This window comes from Malaclemys terrapin, chromosome 3, assembly GCF_027887155.1.
Source record: "Malaclemys terrapin pileata isolate rMalTer1 chromosome 3, rMalTer1.hap1, whole genome shotgun sequence".
Classification (NCBI taxonomy): Eukaryota; Metazoa; Chordata; order Testudines; family Emydidae; genus Malaclemys; species Malaclemys terrapin.
This window is the reverse complement of record NC_071507.1, coordinates 133,373,220-133,395,647: the sequence shown is the minus strand read 5'-3', so window position 1 is coordinate 133,395,647 and position 22,428 is coordinate 133,373,220. Positions and strand designations below refer to the sequence as shown.

Genomic DNA, 22,428 nt, shown 5'->3' with positions numbered 1-22,428 from the left:
TCTCCCCAACAAAGAGCAGACAACCCAATACAGTCTCAAAAGGTTTTCTGAAAGCAGTGGGTGCCTATAGTATTTTTTCAGTCTACTTTCCAGAAGAGGGTAGATGCTTATTTGTCAATCTCACTGAAAGACACAAAAGGTAAGAAGGCAGATCTGCAGGCAAGAAAATTCCATTCCCACTTGTGCATACCACATTCAGCACACTGACCACACTATTGGCACTTCAGAAATAATATTAATAACAACCACACAAACAGTGTCCCAAGTTTCTTATTATTTGTACTGCAACCACCACGTCCTAGAATGTATGAAATAAGAGTATTTCTAAAGACACAAATTAGCTCAATGGAGCCAGCTAGATATAAATGGTTGTTTCACACAACTCTAATAAGTAATGAAGTATGCTTCTACCTCATCTGGCTGTGATGTGGAAAAAACAGAGGTACAAAGCTATAATGTTTGTTTGCTGGCACTGATAATTGGAGCATGTGGAGATGCTTGTTTGTATTTGTTTGTTCTTTCCTCCCATGTTTATAGACAAACAGCCTATAACCTTGTCTATGCTGAAAGAGCCTAGATGATCTCCAGAAAATCCCCTGTTGCTCTTCAGGCATCCAGTGGTGCTATTATGTTTAAAAACTCAGACTTTCCAGATAAAATAAAGCTTTTGTATGTTGCATGTAAATATGTTTACCAGAACGGTGAAATTCACTTTTTCCTTGTTGTAGGGCTTTTGTGCACTGCTTCATGCATAATAACAGGAGAGATCCTGCCAGGCATTTCTGAACTTACATTTGGAAGCTCAAATTCTCTACTCTGTCAAATTTTATGTTACGATAATCAACAAAGAATGTATAGCAAGCATCCCAAGGCAACTGAAGTACTGTTAAAGGCAGTGTAACTGAAGAGCAAGAGACACGTTCTTGAATACATGACAATAAAAGATGTGAACCTTTCAAGTGCAAATATTTTCTCTGGATGTTTTGAAAACGTGTCTCTGTTTCTGTTTGGCTCCCCCCGCTGTTAGTGCCAACATGGAATTGTCAGAGAGGGTTGAAGCCTGGGACCGAGTGTAAGACAAAGAACACCCCCCATACTGAGAGCACAGTAATTGTTGTGGGAGAGATGACATGCTTTCTTCCATGTTGTATGTGCAAGGATCTATGCATATTTAATTAGAGACAGGGGATGGGAGGGTGCAAAGGATGGAGGAGCAAGCTTATTTGCATGCTGAATTTTGCACAGCTCTCTCTAGATACTGAAAATTCCTGTAGTTTGTCAGAGCTACCACAATACTGAAGTGGAGACCCATTTGATACACGTTATTGCCTAAATCATTTTAATACCAATGTATTGGTTACAGTTTACCTATATTTTATTTAAGAAATTTTGTTTATAATCCGTCAACACCACCATTTCTACCCCATCATAAGAACATAAGAACGGCCATACTGGGTCAGCCCAGTGGTCCATATAGCCCAGGATCCTGTCTTCTGATAGTTCCCAATGCCAGCTACTTCAAAGGGAATGAACAGAATAAGGCAATCGAGTGATCCATCCCCTGTCATGCAGTCCCAGCTTCTGGTGGCTGGCGGTTTAGGGACACCTGCAGCATTGGACTGTGTCCCTGATCATCTTAGTTAATAGCCATTGATGGACCTATCCTCTAGGAACAAATCCTGTATTTTGGTAGGTGGTTAGATTAGATGACTCTTGCAGTCCATTTTAACCCTATGGTTCTATCTAATTCCTTTTTGAACCCAGTTATACGTTTGGCCTTCACAACATCCCATGGCAAAGAGTTCCACAGGTTGACTGGGCGTTGTATGAAGAAGTATTTCCTTTTGTTTGTTTAAAACCTACTGCCTGTTAATTTCATTGGTTGATCCCTAATTCTTGTGTTATGTGAAGGGCTAAATAACACTTCCTTATTCATTTTCTCCATAATATTCATGATTATATCAGCCTCTATTATGTCCTCCTTTAGTCATCTCTTCTCTAAGCTGTACAGTTCCAATCTTTTTAATCTCTCCTCATACAGAAGTTGTTCCATACCCCTAATAATTTTTGTTGCCTTCGTCTGCACCATTTCCAATTCTAATATATCATTTTTGACCTGGGGTGACCAGAACTGAATGTAGTATTCAAGATGTGTGGGTACTGTGGATTTATATAGTGGCATTATGATATCAATGAAACACCATCAAAAATGCATCCTATAGACTTGATTGCAAACCCTCTTTCTCTCTTTTCAGTTATGTTTCCTTTTCCTCTATTGAGTTTAAAACTCTTTCAGCAATTGCTAAGGCCACAGAAATTATATTGGCAATCAGAGCTTTCTCCCCAAGCCATGATAAGCCATATGGGCAATTTGCTGTTCAATAGCTGACATCCATATAGACGAGAGATAACTTAAATAATCAAGATTTCAGTTCTATAGATTCTGTAAATGTGTCATTTCTCTAGCTAGTTCAGTCTTCTAGCTAACACTCTTCCTCCCAGTCACACTAATCAGGAAAGGATTTGAAAGACTGATCCCAATTCTCTTACAAAAAAGGAGTGTTAAATAGTACTTTGAATTGATGTTGCAATAATTCACACAATAATTATCATTTCAATAACAACTTTGGGGGACCTGGGAAGTGCACTGTGTGCTGTCACAAATCATAATTCATCCTATTCCAGTCCAAGCTCCTGCACTAACTAGCACCTTGAGATCTCAGCAGATGTTCTGAATCTCAAAAGGATTTGCTCCCAATCAGTGGCTCCTCTTAGCTTAAAGACCAGACAGATGATCTACATCATTGCATACAAAAACACACAAGGAAATCTCTCCAGGGACTGGTTACAGAACATAATTAACTGAATCTCAGTCAAACCAGAAAACATCATTTATAGATACCTAATGGTTCCAATATTGATGCAATGTATGAGGAATTCTAAGCCTCCAACATGATTATTGCTTCTGTTTCTGAAATCAATCTAAGGGAGAAACAGGAAAAACCAACTATACTTTCCAGTTCTTTTTTGGTGCAGAGGAATTGTGTACATTTCTCTTCCATCTGAGCAGAGAACATACAGCAAAACAGTCCAGGATCATACTTCGCACACCCGAAGTGCCATTTGCATAATTTTGCCCTTCCTCCCTTCTCAACCTTTCTTAGCATGTTCTGTATTGCTTCTTTGGACTTGGGTATAGAGAAGCTCTACTTTCCCTTCCCTGTGGGTGAAATCCACTCATGTTTAGAAGGCCAGGACAAGGTCAATGAGCCATTTAGTAGGGCTCAAATGGGACTTTAGTGCTGACCTTCTGCATATGGATGAATTTTGCCCAAAGTGCATTTTTGGGGAGCTTTTAAAAAAAATCGCATCATAGGGTCCCATCATAGGGTCCAGATCAAATCAGCTTTATTTGCATGTAAAAATAAGTATTTTCTAACTGCCAATCCTGCAAGCTCAAACTGCAATCTGAAAATACAGGATTCTTTCTGGATCTTGTATCACTATTAATAAAAATTCTGCAACTGGAACTTGGTTAATAATCCTGTTGATGACATAATAGCAGGGACAGAATCCAGCTTCTATTTCAGCAGTTGACTCTTTGATGCTAACTGAAGAAAAAATAGTAAAAAAATGTATTCAGTAAAGAAAGAAGATATGACCTGACACATATTGGAAGCAGATCTTTTCAGCAAAAGGTGAACATTTTATATAGTCCTAAAAAAATAAAGAATATATGGAGATATACCGATCTCATAGAACTGGAAGGTCATAGAGTCCAGCCCCCTGCCTTCACTAGCAGGACTAAGTACTGATTTTGCCCCAGATGGCCCCCTCAAGGATTAAACTCATAACTCTGCTCAAACCACTGAGATATCCCTCCTCTCACATGCTACAGGGTAGAGCCAAACTTTAAATATTAATTTGCTACAATTTCTTCTGTTTCGTATCTACCGTATTAAATGTCAATAATTACCACATTGAGTTTTTAACGTCACTGTCTGTCTCTATTCTCTTCTGCCTCATCTTGTTATTCATGACAGGCAAAGGCCTTTCAAGAGGGAAAAAAACCCTTTGTTCCTTTTTAGTTTTCCTTTATTATAACATTTCAGAGACTATATTATGAATTTTAAAAGCTCAATGAATATTCTCTTTCTTTATATCCATTCATTCATTTTCACAGACATATTCCCCTTACTCCAGCCCATACAAACTCCTGTGGTCTTCTCCACAAAGATCGGGAGCTGTTTTTGGTGCCAACTTCTACAGTACATTAGACATTTGGGGCTAGATTCACAAAAGGACTTAGGCACTTAACTGCCATTTTAGGTGCCTAAGTCCAGAATCAGGCCCCACTGGGCTTCACAGAACCTCTGCTCAGCTGCTGCTGAACTCTGTAGGCATCTAATCTCACTTGGCATCTAAATTTTTGCAGTCAAAGTTCCCTAGAAACCTATGTTTCTGCTTCTGTGCATGTGCAATGCAGCCCCTGATCAGGCTTTTCTCCACCTACCTTGCTTGGGGGCTCAATCCGGTAAGCATGCTCAGAGCTTGCTTATTGGATCAGGTCCTGTGATGTGGCATCCACCTCACACTGGTCCATAAAGGATTAATGGAGCCCTGGGGCGGCTGCACAGAAAGCAGCCAATAGGAGAGGGGTTGTGAGGAACAGCTAATCAGGGTTGAGTAGGCCCATATAAGAAGAGCTGCAGGGCAAAGCAGAGGCAGTAGTTTCCTAGATCTGGAGGAGGGAGGATGGGCTGCCTTACAGAAGGAAGAAAGCTAGCACCCTGGACATAGCAGTGCTAGGCAGGATCAGGGGAGTGAGACCAAGCTCCTGGATGACTGCTAAGACTGGCATGTTTAGGCCCTGAGATAAGGGTGGAGAAGATGCCGGGGCTGTGGGGAAGCTACCGGGGAAGTAGACTAAGAGGTTAGAGGGGACGCAGTGCATGGCTGCCATCTACAAGGTTCCTGGGCCAGGATCTGGAGTAGTGGGTGGGCTTGGGTCCCCCTCTCACCACCACTCACCACTGAGGAAGTGGCTGGACCATCAGACTGCAGGACATTCCCGAGCACAGAGTGTGGCACATCCGCAATGCTGTGTCCTGAAGAAGACATTATGGTCCTGGGAGTGATGTGGGTCCTGGAGCAGAAGTGATGGCAGCAAGACATCAGCAGACGAGGGTGCACTGGTGGGCAGAGCTAATCTCCAGAACAACCAGCAGGAGGCGCTGCAGTGGTGAGCGCGCCTTGTCACAGGCCACTATAGGTGAATTTACACAAAACAGTGGTGGGAAGAGGGCCTCCCTCATAACTTTTAGCCCAATGATAAGGTATTCACCTGGGCCATGGGAGACCCCTGGTTCAAATCCTCCCTCTGCCTGAGGGGGGAGGAGGAATTTGAACTAGGCACTGCCATTTCTCAGAGTGCTCCAATCCCTGTGCTATGGGACATTCTGTTGTGGGCATCCCTCAATCTCTCCTGCTGAAGTTCTTCCACTGTAACTACATAATTTAAAGTCATTGGAGCAGGGGGACTGGCTCTCCCATATCTTGTGTGAGCTACAGAGTCACCTCTCTCTTTGGCCTAATGAGCCTTTCATTAGTTATTCATAGTAGAACAGCTTTGACAGGAGAGACTGAGGCAAGTCCCACATCAGAATATCCCATCACCCAGTGACTAGGGTACTCCCCTGAGGGTGGTAGAAACAGGACTTAGGACACACCCTTTACGTTGGCATCTCTCATTGGCTAGTTTAGGTGTCTCCCTACCTAGTGTGTTGGCTTTTGTGAATCTCATTCTGACGTACCTATCTCTCCCCATTCATTGTATAGGGAGTCCACGTGCCAAACTCAGGGTTTGCAAATCCCAGTGATTTTCTAGGTGCCTAAAATGCAGTCACCACACCTAAGCTCCTTTGTGAATGTAGACTTGTAGTCTTAGTGCATTAGAGGGAGATTTTCAAAGGCAGAACAGGCTATTAGGTGCCTAATTCCTTTTTGTGTCATTGGAAATGAATCATAGAATATCAGGGTTGGAAGGGACCTCAGGAGGTCATCTAGTCCAACCCCCTGCTCAGAGCAGGACCAATCCCCAGACAGATTTTTGCCCCAGATCCCTAAATGGCCCTCTCTCCCCCCTTAAAGTTCACTCTGTATGGATAGTGTTCATTTATTAAATCTTGCTGATGCTGACATGTATTAGCCTTAGTCTATCACGTTTATGATAATTTGCATTACGGGTGCTTAGATCAAATCAGCTTCTGATGAAACCTCTTTCAATTCTGTGGTGGAATCATGCAGTTGAGAGTCTCACTATAAAACTATTGATAGAATCTGGAGATTAAAGATATTTTCTTGTTGCACAAAACTATAATTGATAATTGGGCCAGATCCTGAGGTCCAAGAAGTCTGCTTGACATTGCTAGATCATAGTAAAGCAAACTTAAAGATGCAGGGGAATCCTCAACTAGCACAAAAGTTCTTGTTACTGGGAGCCAACATCCCAGGAAAGTGATGAAATCCTGGGAGGCCATTACTAATCAGGAGAGTGTAGATAGAAGTCTGATCTTAAAAATACACTGCTTTCAAGACAGAAAATGGAGAATGTTTCATTTGTTTTTATAGAATTACTTTTAAAATATTACTTAAAGTCTCAAAATAGGTCACTTGGCTTCCAATATGGATGTCTGAGCAAGAAAACATAATAGGTATGCAAGGGTCAGATGTTTGCATTTATATTTTTTTGTCTGAATGTCACAGAGTAGCAAATCTCTTGCACAGATCATCCCTCTTAATCATTCTGAGTCAGGAGAGAAAATGCTAACTGGATCAAACTGCATTGTTAGCAGAGAGTGAAGGTGATGAAATTTTTTTGATAAAGCTTAAGACTCTACGCTATCCAAGTCAATGGGAATTTTGCCACTGAATTCAGTGGGAGCTTAATCAGTTTCTAAACTCTCAATTCAAAAAAGCATCCCTATTGAGGAAGAAAGCTTACATGTGTGCTTTTAAGTCCCACTGAACTCAGTAAACATGTGCTTGAAGTGAAGCATGTGTTTAAATGCTTCCCTGTGAAATATGTTTAAGTGCTTTCTTGAATCATGGCCCAAATTTGGTTAGACAGAACTGTGTATCAAAATGGCTACACAGAGCATGAATTATTTATTGTACTAGTCTTTGCTGGACAATTCCATTCCTCAATGTATTCAAATGATTTGTTTACAGCAGTAAGTCTCTGTTGCAGCATATGTGCTAAACTCCATACCTTACTATGGTGAACACAATGAGGATATTGCCAACTAATCCCATTGAGCAGATAATCCCAATTAGAGAAGGAAGGATGATTGTTTCTGCTGCACTGATCACTTGGTAGTAATGCCCTCCACTCCAAGATTTGTTGAACAAGACAGGTGTGCTATTCCAACAGGAAGGCTGGATTTCATTCATTCTTCAGAGATGATAGATCCTTAAATCTGTAACAGTAACAGAAAATAAATTATTCATAGACTTACAATTTGAATGTTTCATTAGTCAAGCACAGTAGCTTGGGATACATGATTTTTAATTACAGTTTGAATTTCATGAATAAAATCTTCCAAGTGGTTGTTTAAGTTCATGAATGAACTCAACAGACTTAGATAGTATTGCTTAAAAAAAATCTGGGACATGTTTTGTACCTATATTAAAATATACAGAACTTTTTAAATGAGTCATTTTAGGTCACAGCATTCATTCCGACCATGGAAATCCCATGGGCATCTATTTCTTGATCTTCCACAGATTTATGAAATGTTGAATAAGTCACTTAGGCCCAAATTTTCAAAAGGGAGCTCTAATTTTGAGTGTCCCAATTGAGTTAATCAGGGCCTGATTTTCAGAGGTGCTCAGCCTCTCAGTTGGAGTTCATTTGGTTTTGAGGGTGATTAGTGCTTCCAAGAATCAATCCCCAGATATTATCTCACCTTGTGTACCCAAAAATTGAGACTCCCAAAATTAGAAGACCTTTGGTAAGTTGGTCCAATGGTTAATTGCTTTCACTGTTAAAAGTGTATACCTTATTTCCAGTGAGAATTTGTCTAGCCAGATTCTCCATAGATAGTGATTTTTTTCCCTTTGGTGCTTGGAATGTAAATTCTGGGATATTTCCCATTTCACTGAGACAAGGAAAGTGATTTCAGAAGTGAAGTGGATTGCTGCCTGTGGCCTGGGCTAAGAGACAATGATGCAATTTGGCTGTTTTTGCTGCTGAAGAGGGACATTTAATTTGTAAGGATGCCTTCTAGCTTAAGGGAGCAGGTTGTCAAAATGATATGAAAACAATGCAAAGAGGGTTATAAAGAAAATGTATGTGTTCTGTCTGATGTGGTTCAAAGGAGAATAGTGGCTTTGAGGTACTTGGGGAGTTTGGCAGGATTTGTGCAGAGGGAAAGGAGGATTCATGAATTCTGCAGAGTTTGGTGTAGCGGGTTTGCCTCAGGGTGTTTTAGAGATTGAAACAGGAATAAACCTTTCAGCTTGAAGAGATCTATATTCTGTCCTCACAAAGCTGTCAGCCGGACACCCTGAGGGAGTGTAGGGGATGAACCTTGGAAAGTTATAGCCTAAAGGAGACATTTTGCAGAACAATTCCATTTAAAAAAAAAATCCCAGAAGTGAGAACTGCTGGAGACAAGGTATTATTAACTATTAATTATTATTGGAAATGTTAATAAACCACATTGAATTCATTCACAATCCATAGTCTCTCACATTTAACACAAACACAATTGCAAGTAAAAATAATGAGTGGGTCTGAGTTCTGTGGGGTAAAACTTCTGATTCTGTAGGGTAACAAAGAGGTTTTTCACTAGGAGTAGTTGTTTTGAAACTAGACTGCAGGAGTCCCCTTCTGAAAACTGTCCAATCTGTACCAACAGACTATAAGCCGGGATCAGGGCATACCCCTTTATGGAGGATAAACAGCAGTACCTGGTCACTCAGAGCAAGTGGCTGTGAAGCAACTACAAAAGATCTAGCCCTGTGATGTCCCGGTCACAGTAAAGGGACAAAAGCTATCTCTTTGTCTCTAAGGGTGCATCAGAGGAGTGAAGGGTAAGAGAGTCAGGGAAATAACTCCAAAGAAATACCACTGTTAAAATAGAAGCCATTGTGTGGTGTCATAAATATTTCTGAGCTCAATTCTGCCTCTGAGACCTTTGCCTGACAGCTCTGTGCGGAAGGAATATAGATGTCCCATCCCGATCTAATCCTGACTTTTGGGGAGGCCTAGGTGTGAAATGCAGAAGTTCATCAGAGGGTCAGATTTCGAGACTATGAAGATTTGTCCCATTGCTCAGTAGGTGTATGACAGTATAATCCACTGTGCGCAAGGTTCTAGAAACAATTCTGGTTTGTATGAAATTATAAATCACATTATTTAACAAATGTCTCAGAATGCTACAAACAACCTTATTTGAAAGGCAGAAGAACAAGGGGGATACAGTTAATGTTGAACTTTCAGTCTTAATTCTGAATTCCTAGTTTGATTGTTTTGGTTTTTTTTTTCAACTTTCTGTTTTCATTAATTCTAGTTTTGTGTCTCTACTATAAAATGCTTTTTATGTAGTACTACCAACTTCAATCATTTAAAAACCATGAATAAGCCCACTCCTAACCATGTGGTAATAATTTGGACTACAAATTTACCCTAATTGTGAACTCAACTGTAAAAAGTATGTGAAAGTTCATAAGATGTCCACAATAAGCTATAATAATAAATATAGATCAGAAAAGGTGCAAAAATGAGATGGACTAAATTAATTCATACAAAAAGGAAGTTATTGCCATATTTGATATCATCTAAATGACTGTCAAACAAGGGTCTTTTTCGTTTGAAAAACTCTCTCCAGCTAAAGAGAAAGGGAACAAGAGATGTTAAAATAAAAGCCCTGTTTAATATTTTAGTTTTTCCTTCGTTTTTATATATCTTTAATAAAAGGTTAAGAGGATTTTTAATGGTGTGTGTGCCGTGGGACTAAGCAGGCTGAGGTTTCTGAATACCAAATCCCAAACCTTGTTTAATACTGTTTAATATTGGACAGTCATGGTCATGTTAACACATTTAGCTCATATATTCCATTTAAATTAATACAACACATGATTGGCTTAATCATGAGATTTTTAAAAATAATACATCATATTGCTTTTCATCTACCTTCTGTTTGTTGAATGTTTAGGGGGAAGCCACACACCCACAGTTCATGTGGGATCATTACAGCTTGAAATCTGTAGCTGCTGACAGAACTCCCACTTAAAATAAAAGTTCAGACCAATATTTAGATGCATAAAATCTAAGTTTAACAGCCTAAATTTAGGTTCCCAGTTTGAAAATTGTGGCCATGGGGCAGTCACCAAGCCAATGACCCAGCTATATTTGATTTCTCTCTCTGTCTCCCTATTCTGTAAGTTACCAGTTATCCATCTTGTTCTCTCTTTCAATGTCATGTGTTCAGTTCTCTTAAATGTAACAGTAGAAAGCATACAAGGAAAATTGGATGCTTTGGTGCTTGGCAGATGAATGTCAACTTTAGTCATTGATCTTAGTGGCCATGTTGAGATGAAAAAACAGTATTAATTTATCTGGCATTTAGAAAAGCTGTTCCCAGTAGTACAATTATAGACACATCTGTTTCACGCAGTGTGAAAAGAGTGGTAGAATCTGGCCCCTAGATGATTAATTACATCAATAGATTTGGGATTTTCTGTTGTCTTAAAGCATTTCATGCATTAAGATTCTTGTAGTTTATAACAACAGGTTGGTAAAGCCTTACCCAAGACCTAGAAATTTGATTTTTAAGTAGCACAAATAGATGGAGACTCGTACCAAAATATAACTAAATCACTCAAAGCACAATAAGAAGAGACGGTATTGTTATGATTTCTGAGTATCCCATATCTTTATTTCCAAGCTGATGCTTTTGTATAAGATGCTAATTACCCCTCTTGTCTTCTAGAAATATATGGATATTTGTTTTAAGATGTCAGGTAGCTATTCAAGAGCTGTTGATGTGTACTATTTTAGTCATAATTCCTAGTGTACTGGCAGGGGTATATCACTACAGAGACAAGTATAGAATTAACTCCATAAGGAAAGGCCATTTTATTGTAATATGACAGACAAGATTAAGTCTAATGATTATTTGAGTATAATGGGCAAGGTGTGTCTAATTGCTTGTGATTAATAGGATAGACTTTGGTATATATTTTTCTGTAGCTTACAAAGAGAGTTGGTTCCAGAGGTATTGCCAGAATTCACCTTAGTAAAGTACCATTCTCGTGCCTTTTCTGCTCCTCGCCTCTTTGTTTACCTAGCTTAATTGATTTCTCCTGTGTTACCTCATAGGTCTTTCTAGGATGGAACAATTATTTCTCCTTCATGCTGTGCTCACCTTCCATCTCTAAATATAATAGTTTATTGGCAAGGCAGCAGAGGCGATCCAGCGTTTTTGCCGCCCAAGCGGCGAAAAAAAGAAGAAGCCACGATCGGCGTCATTCTTCAGTGGCAATTCGGCGGCAGGTCCTTCCCTCCGAGAAGGAAAGAGGGACCCACCGCCGAAGAGCCATACATGCCGCCTCTCTCCATTGGCCGCCCCAAGCACCTGCTTACTGTGCTGGTGCCTGGAGCTGGCCCTGCAAGGCAGAAGCAAATGGAAGCACTTAAGCTGTTAAGTTGTGGGGCAACATATGTAAAAATAGCACTCTGCAGTTACATGGGCTGTGCTATGCCATTTACATCAGCCTATCAAGACTGAGGAATCGCTGGCATCACCTCTGCTCAGTCTCACTTAGATCTCTTATCACTTTATCAATGATATTTTCAATTGCCTGGTTTCTGCTTGGTGCAGTTGAGTTGGAAGGAGGATGGGTGGGTGGAACTTGACATGGGGCTGGTTATGGCTTTCTGATTCTCTAGACTAATCTGGGCCCTGAAATGGTTATATCATCCTGGGATGATCTAATACTCAACCAGAGGTACAGTGTCATAGGTGCCAACTTCTGCTGGTGCTGGTGGGTGCTCGACCCCGCTCTGCCCCCAGCCCCGCCCTAACTCTACCCCTGCCATGCCCCATTCCAACCCCATCCACAAAGTCCCCACCCCAACTCCGCCCCCTCCCTGCCCCTATTGGACTCCTTCCCCAAATCCCGTCCCTGGCCCCCCTTCTTCCCTGCCTCCTCCCCTGAGTGTGCTGCATTCCTGCTCCTCCCCCTCTCTCCCAGAGCTTGTTATGCCGCAAAACAGCTGTTTTGCAACGGCAAGCTCTGGGAGCTAGGGGGAGAAGCAGGGATACAGTGTACTCAGGGGAGGAGGTGGAGGTGAGGTGGGGGGGCAGGGAGCTTGGCTGCTGGTGGGTGCAAAGCACCCACTAATTTTTCCCCATAGGTGCTCCAGCCCCAGAGCACCCACAGAGTTGGCGCCTATGTACGGGGTATCCCTGGGGGTACGCAGAGGTCTTCCCAGGGGTACATCAATGCAGCTAGATATTTGCCTAGTTTTACAACAGGCTTCATAAAAAGCACTAGTGAAGTCAATACAAACTAAAATTTCATACGATGACTTATGTTTATACTGCTCTATACACTGAAATGTAAGTACAATATTTATATACCAATTGATTTATTTTATAATTATATGGTAAAAGTGAGAGCATAAGCAATATTTCAGTAATAGTGCACTGTGACACTTCTGTATTTTTATGTCTGATTTTGTAAGCAAGTAGTTTTTAAGTGAGGTGACACTTGGGAGTAAGCAAGACAAATCAAACTCCTGAAATGGGTACTGAAGTCTGGAAAGGCTGAGAGCCACTGAGCTAATTTATGCCAGCTGCTAACACTCCATAAGGGACTGTACACCAGTTGAGTTTAACAGGAGTGCAATATGCTTCAGCCATGTCCTCAACACAATGCCAATGCCAGAAGTGAGTGAGGGATGGGCTGGAGGTACAGGTGCTGGCTACATCAACTCGGAGCCACCTGAGAGCTTATTCACAGGTGTGTGGGGTGTGGAATCTCAGATGGCCAGATCTGGCTGCACCTGGCCCGCCTCAGCAGTCCAAAGGGCCGACAGAAAATCTGGCCCTCAGAGTGTAAGAACAAAGTCCCAGATCCTCAAAGGCATTTAGGTTCCTAACTTTCAATGAAATCAATGGCATTTAAGAGCCTAAATATGTCTGGGGATCTGGGCCAAAGACATTATAATAACTATACAATAATACATGATGAGAGAGACTGTACATCTATGTAGATTACAAGTTCTTCGGGGCAGAGGCCATCTTGTACATGTGTTCAGTGCCTAGTCCAATGAAGCCCCAGTCCTGACTAGGGCCTCTAGATGGTACGGCAATATAAATTATAATAAAAGTCTGCAATGAGAAACCAATGTTTTTTGTAGATTGTGAGAAACATTTACAATAAAATAAAATAAAAAACAACCAACCAAAAAATCCCCACTATGCAGTATGTTTCCACTCACTACAGAATTTGTATTCAGTTGGATTCATTATTAGAATGATACTTTCTCGTTGGAGGAGGCAGTGACACTTGAATTACTCATGCCAAACTACATTAGTGTACACTGCATACATAATCAAATATTCTATCTCACTAAGATGGGGAAAATGTTTCTGACTGGAAATTTAAAATTCCTTTGTTTTGGAGAATAAAAGCACCCTGTTACCAGTTTTCAAGGGGAAGAGTTCACTGCCATTCATTGTCACCAAAAGCCCAGGACTTGGTACTATTAGGATTATATGAAATGTGAGACAGGCACTAGTTAATGAAAATGCACAGGTGTAATTTTCTTGCAAAAACCAGGAGCCATACACCACCAATAGAACAAATTAATCAAACTGAAAGGCACAAAGATTTCTAAAACACATCATCTAAAAATTGCTAAAAGTCTTCTGCAGCATTCCTAATGCACATAAAAAGCTTCCTTTCCTATTTATTAATGCTGTATATAAATAAGATACACCAGAATAATACACTTGCTACTGCTAGCATTCATGTGAACAATTAATGTAACAATTATTTATACCGCTATACTGCCTTTAATTCAAAATTATCAGAGCACTTTTCAAACATTAATTACTAATTATTTATTATTTGTACAATGGCATCTAGGAGCCTTGGTCATTGACCAGGATCCCGCTATATATGGGTTCTATACAAACACAGAACAAAAAGACAGTTCCTGCCCCAAAGAGCTTACTATTTAAGTACAAAACAGGAGACAACAGATGGATACATACAATCAGATTGGGATCACAAGGAAACCACCCAGGAGATAAGTAAATATTACACACATGTAAGCGATGAGTGATCTGAGGGACAAAGAGCTTAAGTAACTTGTCCATGTTGTGTATAAAATATAGCCAGTCTCCTGTTCTAACCATTAAACCTCACTCTGTCAAACTAAATAAAGATTGACTATTACAAAATGTCTAGTTTTTGCTCATATACTGTACATTACTCAAAAGTGTATTAAATACATTAGAGGCACTACTACTAAATATATTAGAGGGCTACAGTTGAGAGGAAATTTTGTAAAAAGTAGAATGTTTTGTTTGTTTCATTTGAACTACATTTCTCAGTCCTATAACCATTCAATTTAAACAACTCCCTTTGACTAAAAAGGGAATTTTGTGTGTCTGGTGCATCTACTGACATCATTAGGGGGTTCTGTATGCCAATGTGGTGCAAGACTGAACTCTGAATGTTTAAAGGGACACAGGCAGCTTCAAATGCACACTTCTGTCTCAATTTTGGATCTACTGTAGTTACATGTAACACCTAAAATTACGGTACCTGAAAGAAGTTAGCAGAAAAGAAATTTGTTTGTTTAATCTATGCCTTTGACAGCACTAGAACTCTTCTAAACATCAACAGCGGAGCAGGAAAACTCATCATTTTAAAAGTCCCCTCCCCCCCCAAATTCAGGACCTATTATTCTAAGTGTTGTATTAGAAAGTCGACATTAAAAAAAAGAGCTGATTTCAAAGAGTTCAAGTTTGCCAGCTTCTCTTTGTAACCTCAAATTCTAAAGTTCTGTTCCATATCTAGGATACTCAGTCTGACAACACATTACCTTACAAATGGCTGGATGAGTCATAAAACTAATGCATAATCAAATCATCTATGTCTGGTGTCATATAACATAAATCAGCACTCAACTACGAAGACAAAACTGCATAATCTCTGCTTTGCTAAAATGGACAAAAACAATTTTTTATTCCAAATGATACTGGAATTGTGGCATATTCCTTGCCATACTTCTCAGTCCCACACAAACACTAGCAAAGGACCAAACTTTAGCAAGTACAGCAAGAATCAAAAAGCACAAAAATCCAAGATATTAGGACACTGAATTTTTACTCTTAATAACAACTCCTATCCTCCTGTCTACGGTATGGAAGGCTTCCATTTTCAACAGAATCAAGACATTTAGAGGAGCAGTTTTGGGGAGGCGAATTCATATACATAATGGTTGTTTGTGACTCAGAACCCACCTGTGCACGGTGTGACATTGCACTCCATATGATATTATGAAAATATGCTAATAAGTGTGAATATAATGTAACCGGAATATGCTTCAAGCAAAAGGTCTCTTGTAAGGTATCATTTCAAAGCTTATAATCTACTGAGTGTGTTCATTCTATTTGTATGATTGTATCATTCTTGTATCCAAAACTAGAAATATGAAATATAACTCTGAGGTCCTATTTTAATTATGCAAAGTGTGGGACATTAATGGTGGTTTGGAATCTTGATGGCTCCCATTAACCAGGACAATTGACTGTAGATTGCTCTGTTTACTTGTAAGTTTTCCTGTATACCTGTGTGCTGGGCAAGTGGGCAATGAAGTCTTACAGTGACGTGATCATGTCACCTGAGCTGGAATCCATCTTTAACCTGGTGCTTTTCCATTTAGAAAGAGGGGTGGGAACCCAGAGAGAGACAAAGGATTCCCGCCTTGTGCAAAAGATATATAAGGGAGTAGAACAGAACAAAGGCAGCTGCAGTCATGAGAAATCCCCTAGCTACCACCTGAGCTGGAATAAGGACTGTACCAGAGGAAAGGATTGGGCCCAGACTAGGAAGGCATCCAGTCTGTTAAAAAAGCCTATTGAAACCTCTCTAAGGGTGACATTTACCTGTATTTAGTTTTCTTATTGTATTAGGCTTAGACTTGCATGTTTAATTTTTTTTGCTTGGTAATTCACTTTGTTCTGTCTGCTATTACTTGGAACCACTTAAATCCTACTTTCTGTATTTAATAAAATCACTTTTTACTAATTAACCCAGAGTTTGTATTAATACCTGGGGAGGGGGGACAACAGCTGTGCATATCTCTCTATCAGTGTTATAGAGGGCAAACAATTTATGAGTTTAAAACGGATTTATTTGGGGTTTGGACCCCATTGGGAGTTGGATATCTGAGTGCTGGAGACAGGAGCACTTCTTAAGCTGTTTTCAGTTAAGCCTGCAGCTTGTAGGGGACATGGTTCTGGCTTGGATCTGTTTTTGCAGCAGGCAAGCATGTCTGGCTCAAACCAGGCAAGGGACTGACGTCCCAAGCTGGCAGGGAAAACAGGCTCAGAGGTAGTCTAGGCACATCAGGTGGCAGTCCCATGGGGGTTTCTGTGACCCAACCCATCACAGTCAGGCCCCCATGAGGTCATAGTACAAAGGCAAATGTGTGTATCTATCAATTTTGACACCACACAGAGGAGGTTGGGAGAGTGGTCAGAGAAAATTACCTGTTTTAAAAAAGGTACATTATGCACTCAGCTGAGGCCACATGGTGCCATTCCTACTGCTTTCCAAAATGAGGGAGGAAATAGATGAGAGAGGATTCCAGCAACTTTCATTCCACCCTCAGAGTGCCAAACTGAAAATTTCTATACTGCTATTCAGAATACATTGCTTTTCTTGCCTCCTGTCTACAATCCCAGTTTCCCAGAAATCTCCCAAAGGAAAATGAGCCAGATTCTGCAAACCTGGAAAAAGTGGAAATTTATATGGATGACACTTTATGGGAAGAGGTTAGATATCATGGTGGTGAGTGCAGTGTAAGAACCTAAATAGAACAGAATTTCCAGTGCTGATGTCTTACCATTTGTCCAAGGCTACAGCTGCATCAGCCAAAGTTAGCAGCTACAGTTAGTCACTCCAGTTATACATAGATGACTGGAAACCTGGAGCATGTTGGTCTAGGTGGCTTTCAAATGCCAAGACAAAGTATGCCCAAATAGAGAATGTTTGGTGAATGTATGGGGGAACAAGAGGTTCACAAGATCTGTAATTTATTATTAAATACTAATTTTGATAAAGACAGAAGAAAAAAATTGTGAGGGTTGGAGATTTGCAGGCATCTGTGTATTGTTTGTTTATACTACACTCTTTTATAGGAAATGAAGAGGAAGGAGAACTGGAGAAATTTCTAGATAGAAGTTCTATAATGAAGCAGAGAGAGAGAGGAGGAATAGGCTTAGGAATAATAATGTATTGTTCAACATCTTTTTCTGTGATCTTTTTTCACTGACACATGAGAGTCACAAATATCACTAACAGACATAATCCTAAATGGCTTCCAGGGTTTTTTTTGTTTTTTTTTTCCCCCCTCACACCTTCTGCTGTCTAACCTCTCTTGGATATAGGTTTCAGAGTGGTAGCTGTGTTAGTCTGTATCAGCAAAAAGAACGAGGAGTACTTATGGCACCTTAGAGACTAACAAATTTATTCATCAAATGAAGTGGCCGTTAGCCCATGAAAGCTTATGTTCAAATAAATTTGTTAATCTCTAAGGTGCCATAGGTACCTCTCATTCTCTTAGATATGTTACTTTGTCCTACACTTTCCTAGCGAGTTTGCTACTTCATTTTGAAACACAGAATTGAGAAGCTCATTTGCTACTAGGCTGGGCTCCCTGCAATCTTTCAATTCCTTTGTTTTCTGTTTCATTCATTGCTAATTTAATTAGTACACACATTAGCTTCATAGAGCAAACTAAAGCAGTAAACTATTTGTGGTCCTCTGGAATCTGTTCTTTCCTTTTATAGCAGAACATACTTGCAATATTACTAACTCTTTTTTAAACACTGGAATTTCCCCCTCTGCTGTTATTTAAATTACTTATTTAAAGGAAATTCTATTCACATTTTAGTTACTTCTGCAGTGCTCTTTCCCCTCCATATTATGCTGGTTCCTCAGATCTTAGACATTTTCTAGCCCCTTTCTCTGTTCCCATTTATTTCTTGAGTACTTGCATATATGGCTTAGAGCCAAGTGACAATGTTTTTTTTTCATGACTCTGACCTTGACGACTCTGAAACATGTCAGTCGGGATTTCAGGTTGGTAATTCCATGAAAACTACTTTAATTTAAAGCTTTTAAAGGTTTAATGTGATGGAAGATGTCTCAAATGCCTGTGTAAATCATGGGGGAAATAGGATGAAATTGCTTAGAAACCAGAAATGAAATTTCAGTCACCATGTAAGACATCGACAAAGGTCAGGTAAAGTCAGTTGGGGCTGTGGACTTCATTGATAGTGTGTGTGGCTGTGACGGGATGCACCCCTATATTCACACCCTACACACTGTTGTAGTAATTTTGTACAAAATTTGCTTTCAAATGAAACTTCACAAGGCATATAACTCCTTGATCAATAATATGATGAAATATGTGTATCAACATTATGAACATACGCTGAAATTAGGTCTGAAATGTATTTACCAGACAAGTGCTCAGGAAGGATAGACAGGGGAAAAAGGGAGGAGGTGTTGCCTTATATATTAAAAATGTACACACTTGGACAGAGGTAGAGATGGACATAGGAGACGGAAGTGTTGAGAGTCTCTGGGTTAGGCTTAAAGGGGCAAAAAACAAGGGAGATGTCATGCTAGGCGTCTACTACAGGCCACCTAACCAGGTGGAAGAGGTGGATGAGGCTTTTTTCAAGCAACTAACAAAATCATCCAAAGCCCAAGACTTGGTGGTGATGGGGGACTTCAACTATCCGGATATATGTTGGGAAAATAACACAGCGGGGAACAGACTATCCAACAAATTCTTGGACTGCATTGGAGACAACTTTTTATTTCAGAAGGTTGAAAAAGCTACTAGGGGGGAAGCTGTTCTAGACTTGATTTTAACAAATAGGGAGGAACTCGTTGAGAATGTGAAAGTAGAAGGCAGCCTGGGTGAAAGTGATCATGAAATCATAGACTTTGCAATTCTAAGGAAGGGTAGAAGGGAGAACAGCAAAACAGAGACAATGGATTTCAGGAAGGCAGATTTTGGGAAGCTCAGAGAGCTGATAGGTAAGGTCCCATGGGAATCAAGACTGAGGGGAAAAACAACTGAGGAGAGTTGGCAGTTTTTCAAAGGGACACTATTAAGGGCCCAAAAGCAAGCTATTCCGCTGGTTAGGAAAGATAGAAAATGTGGCAAAAGACCACCTTGGCTTAACCACGAGATCTTGCACGATCTAAAAAATAAAAAGGAGTCATATAAAAAATGGAAACTAGGACAGATTACAAAGGATGAATATAGGCAAACAACACAGGAATGCAGGGGCAAGATTAGAAAGGCAAAGGCACAAAATGAGCTCAAACTAGCTACGGGAATAAAAGGAAACAAGAAGACTTTTTATCAATACATTAGAAGCAAGAGGAAGACCAAAGACAGGGTAGGCCCACTGCTTAGTGAAGAGGGAGAAACAGTAACAGGAAACTTGGAAATGGCAGAGATGCTTAATGACTTCTTTGTTTCGGTCTTCACCGAGAAGTCTGAAGGAATGCCTAACATAGTGAATGCTAATGGGAAGGGGGTAGGTTTAGCGGATAAAATAAAAAAAGAACAAGTTAAAAATCACTTAGAAAAGTTAGATGCCTGCAAGTCACCCGGGCCTGATGAAATGCATCCTAGAATACTCAAGGAGCTAATAGAGGAGGTATCTGAGCCTCTAGCTATTATCTTTGGAAAGTCATGGGAGACGGGAGAGATTCCAGAAGACTGGAAAAGGGCAAATATAGTGCCCATCTATAAAAAGGGAACTAAAAACAACCCAGGTAACTACAGACCAGTTAGTTTAACTTCTGTGCCAGGGAAGATAATGGAGCAAGTAATTAAGGAAATCATCTGCCAACACTTGGAAGGTGGTAAGGTGATAGGGAATAGCCAGCATGGATTTGTGAAGAACAAATCATGTCAAACCAATCTGATAGCTTTCTTTGATAGGATAACGAGCCTTGTGGATAAGGGTGAAGCGGTGGATGTGGTATACCTAGACTTTAGTAAGGCATTTGATACGGTCTCGCATGATATTCTTATCGATAAACTAGGCAAATACAAATTAGATGGGGCTACTATAAGGTGGGTGCATAACTGGCTGGATAATCGTACTCAGAGAGTTGTTATTAATGGTTCCCAATCCTGCTGGAAAGGCGTAACGAGTGGGGTACCGCAGGGGTCTGTTTTGGGACCGGCTCTGTTCAATATCTTCATCAACGACTTAGATATTGGCATAGAAAGTACGCTTATTAAGTTTGCGGATGATACCAAACTGGGAGGGATTGCAACTACTTTGGAGGACAGGGTCATAATTCAAAATGATCTGGACAAATTGGAGAAATGGTCTGAGTTAAACAGGATGAAGTTTAACAAAGACAAATGCAAAGTGCTCCACTTAGGAAGGAAAAATCAATTTCACACATACAGAATGGGAAAAGACTGTCTAGGAAGGAGTACGGCAGAAAGGGATCTAGGGGTTATAGTGGACCACAAGCTAAATATGAGTCAACAGTGTGATGCTGTTGCAAAAAAAGCAAACATGATTCTGGGATGCATTAACAGGTGTGTTGTGAGCAAGACACGAGAAGTCATTCTTCCGCTCTACTCTGCTCTGGTTAGGCCTCAGCTGGAGTATTGTGTCCAGTTCTGGGCGCCGCATTTTAAAAAAGATGTGGAGAAACTGGAAAGGGTCCAAAGAAGAGCAACAAGAATGATTAAAGGTCTTGAGAACATGACCTATGAAGGAAGGCTGAAAGAATTGGGTTTGTTTAGTTTGGAAAAGAGAAGACTGAGAGGGGACATGATAGCAGTTTTCAGGTATATAAAAGGGTGTCATAAGGAGGAGGGAGAGAACTTGTTCACCTTAGCCTCTAAGGATAGAACCAGAAACAATGGGTTTAAACTGCAGCAAGGGAGGTCTAGATTGGACATTAGGAAAAAGTTCCTAACTGTCAGGGTGGTTAAACACTGGAACAAATTGCCTAGGGAGGTTGTGGAATCTCCGTCTCTGGAGATATTTAAGGGTAGGTTAGATAAATGTCTACTAGGGATGGTCTAGGCAGTATTTGGTCCTGCCATGCGGGCAGGGGACTGGACTCGATGACCTCTCGAGGTCCCTTCCAGTCCTAGAATCTATGAATCTATGAATCTATGAATCAGTTTCTCAAAGACAAGAACAAGCTGATGCCTTAGCCAGGTGCCATCAAAATTGGTGAGTCATCAACTATTCAGTGGTCATTCTTCGGCAAAAAAGGGGGACAGGAACAAACAGATCTACATCTTAGCAAACAACAGCATGTAACCTCTTTCACCAAGAGATTCCTTGTCTCCATTCTCACATCAGGAATGAACTTCATCTAGGGGTAACCCACAGGAAAATTCATTTCAAATGGCAACTGGACTATAAAGTGGGGGGCAAAAACACTCCAAAGTATCTCTTCCTGTCCAGCTCTTGCTTTTACACCTAAAAAGACAAAAGAAACTAGCCTATTAGACTTACAGAGAGATCCTGACCTGAGGCTTGGTCAGTCCTGTTGCTGGGAGCATGTGGTTAGCATTTTATCTTGAACCAAGTCTAGTTTAAGTTTTACCATTGGGAAGCATTTTATTTTATTTCTCTTGTAACCATTTCCAACTTTAATGCCGTATATTTGTACTCAGGTAAAACTTATCTCCTTGTAGTTAAATAAATTTATTTTATTCTTTAATTAAAATGAATCCAGCATTGTCTTTAAATTAAACTGTGTAGGAAACTCCATTTATGATAGCAAACTGATATGTAGTTATCTGCTTAGATGGGAAACAGATGTAATATATCTGGACTGTAGGAGAGGGCTGGACAGTGCAGAACACATGTTTTTGGGGAAAATCCAGGTCTGGGAGTGTGTTGGGGTCACCCTGCAAGTGGAAACAAAGGCTGGTGGAAGCCAGAGTGTGACTGATGTGTGGCTGGCAGACTGCAGCTACACTCAGACACTTAGGGTGTCACTTGCATGCTAGAAGGCTATTTGTGAGCAGCCCAGGTGGGAGCTACAGCAACAAGAATTGTGAGGAACCCGGAGGAAAAATATTTTGTATTACTGTAGAACTCAGAT

At 40.4% G+C, this 22,428-nt stretch overlaps 1 protein-coding gene across 1 annotated transcript in view; it reads right to left on the bottom strand.

Moving 5' to 3' along the window:
• The window catches only part of MCHR2 (melanin concentrating hormone receptor 2), a 37,002-nt gene extending 29,550 nt beyond the window's left edge, over positions 1 to 7,452 (bottom strand). The window contains exon 1 of the mRNA XM_054024364.1: positions 7,271 to 7,452. Within this exon, the coding sequence (XP_053880339.1) occupies positions 7,271 to 7,452 (182 nt within the window). The remainder of the gene's footprint in view (positions 1 to 7,270) is intronic.
• Positions 7,453 to 22,428: the final 14,976 nt, after the last annotated feature.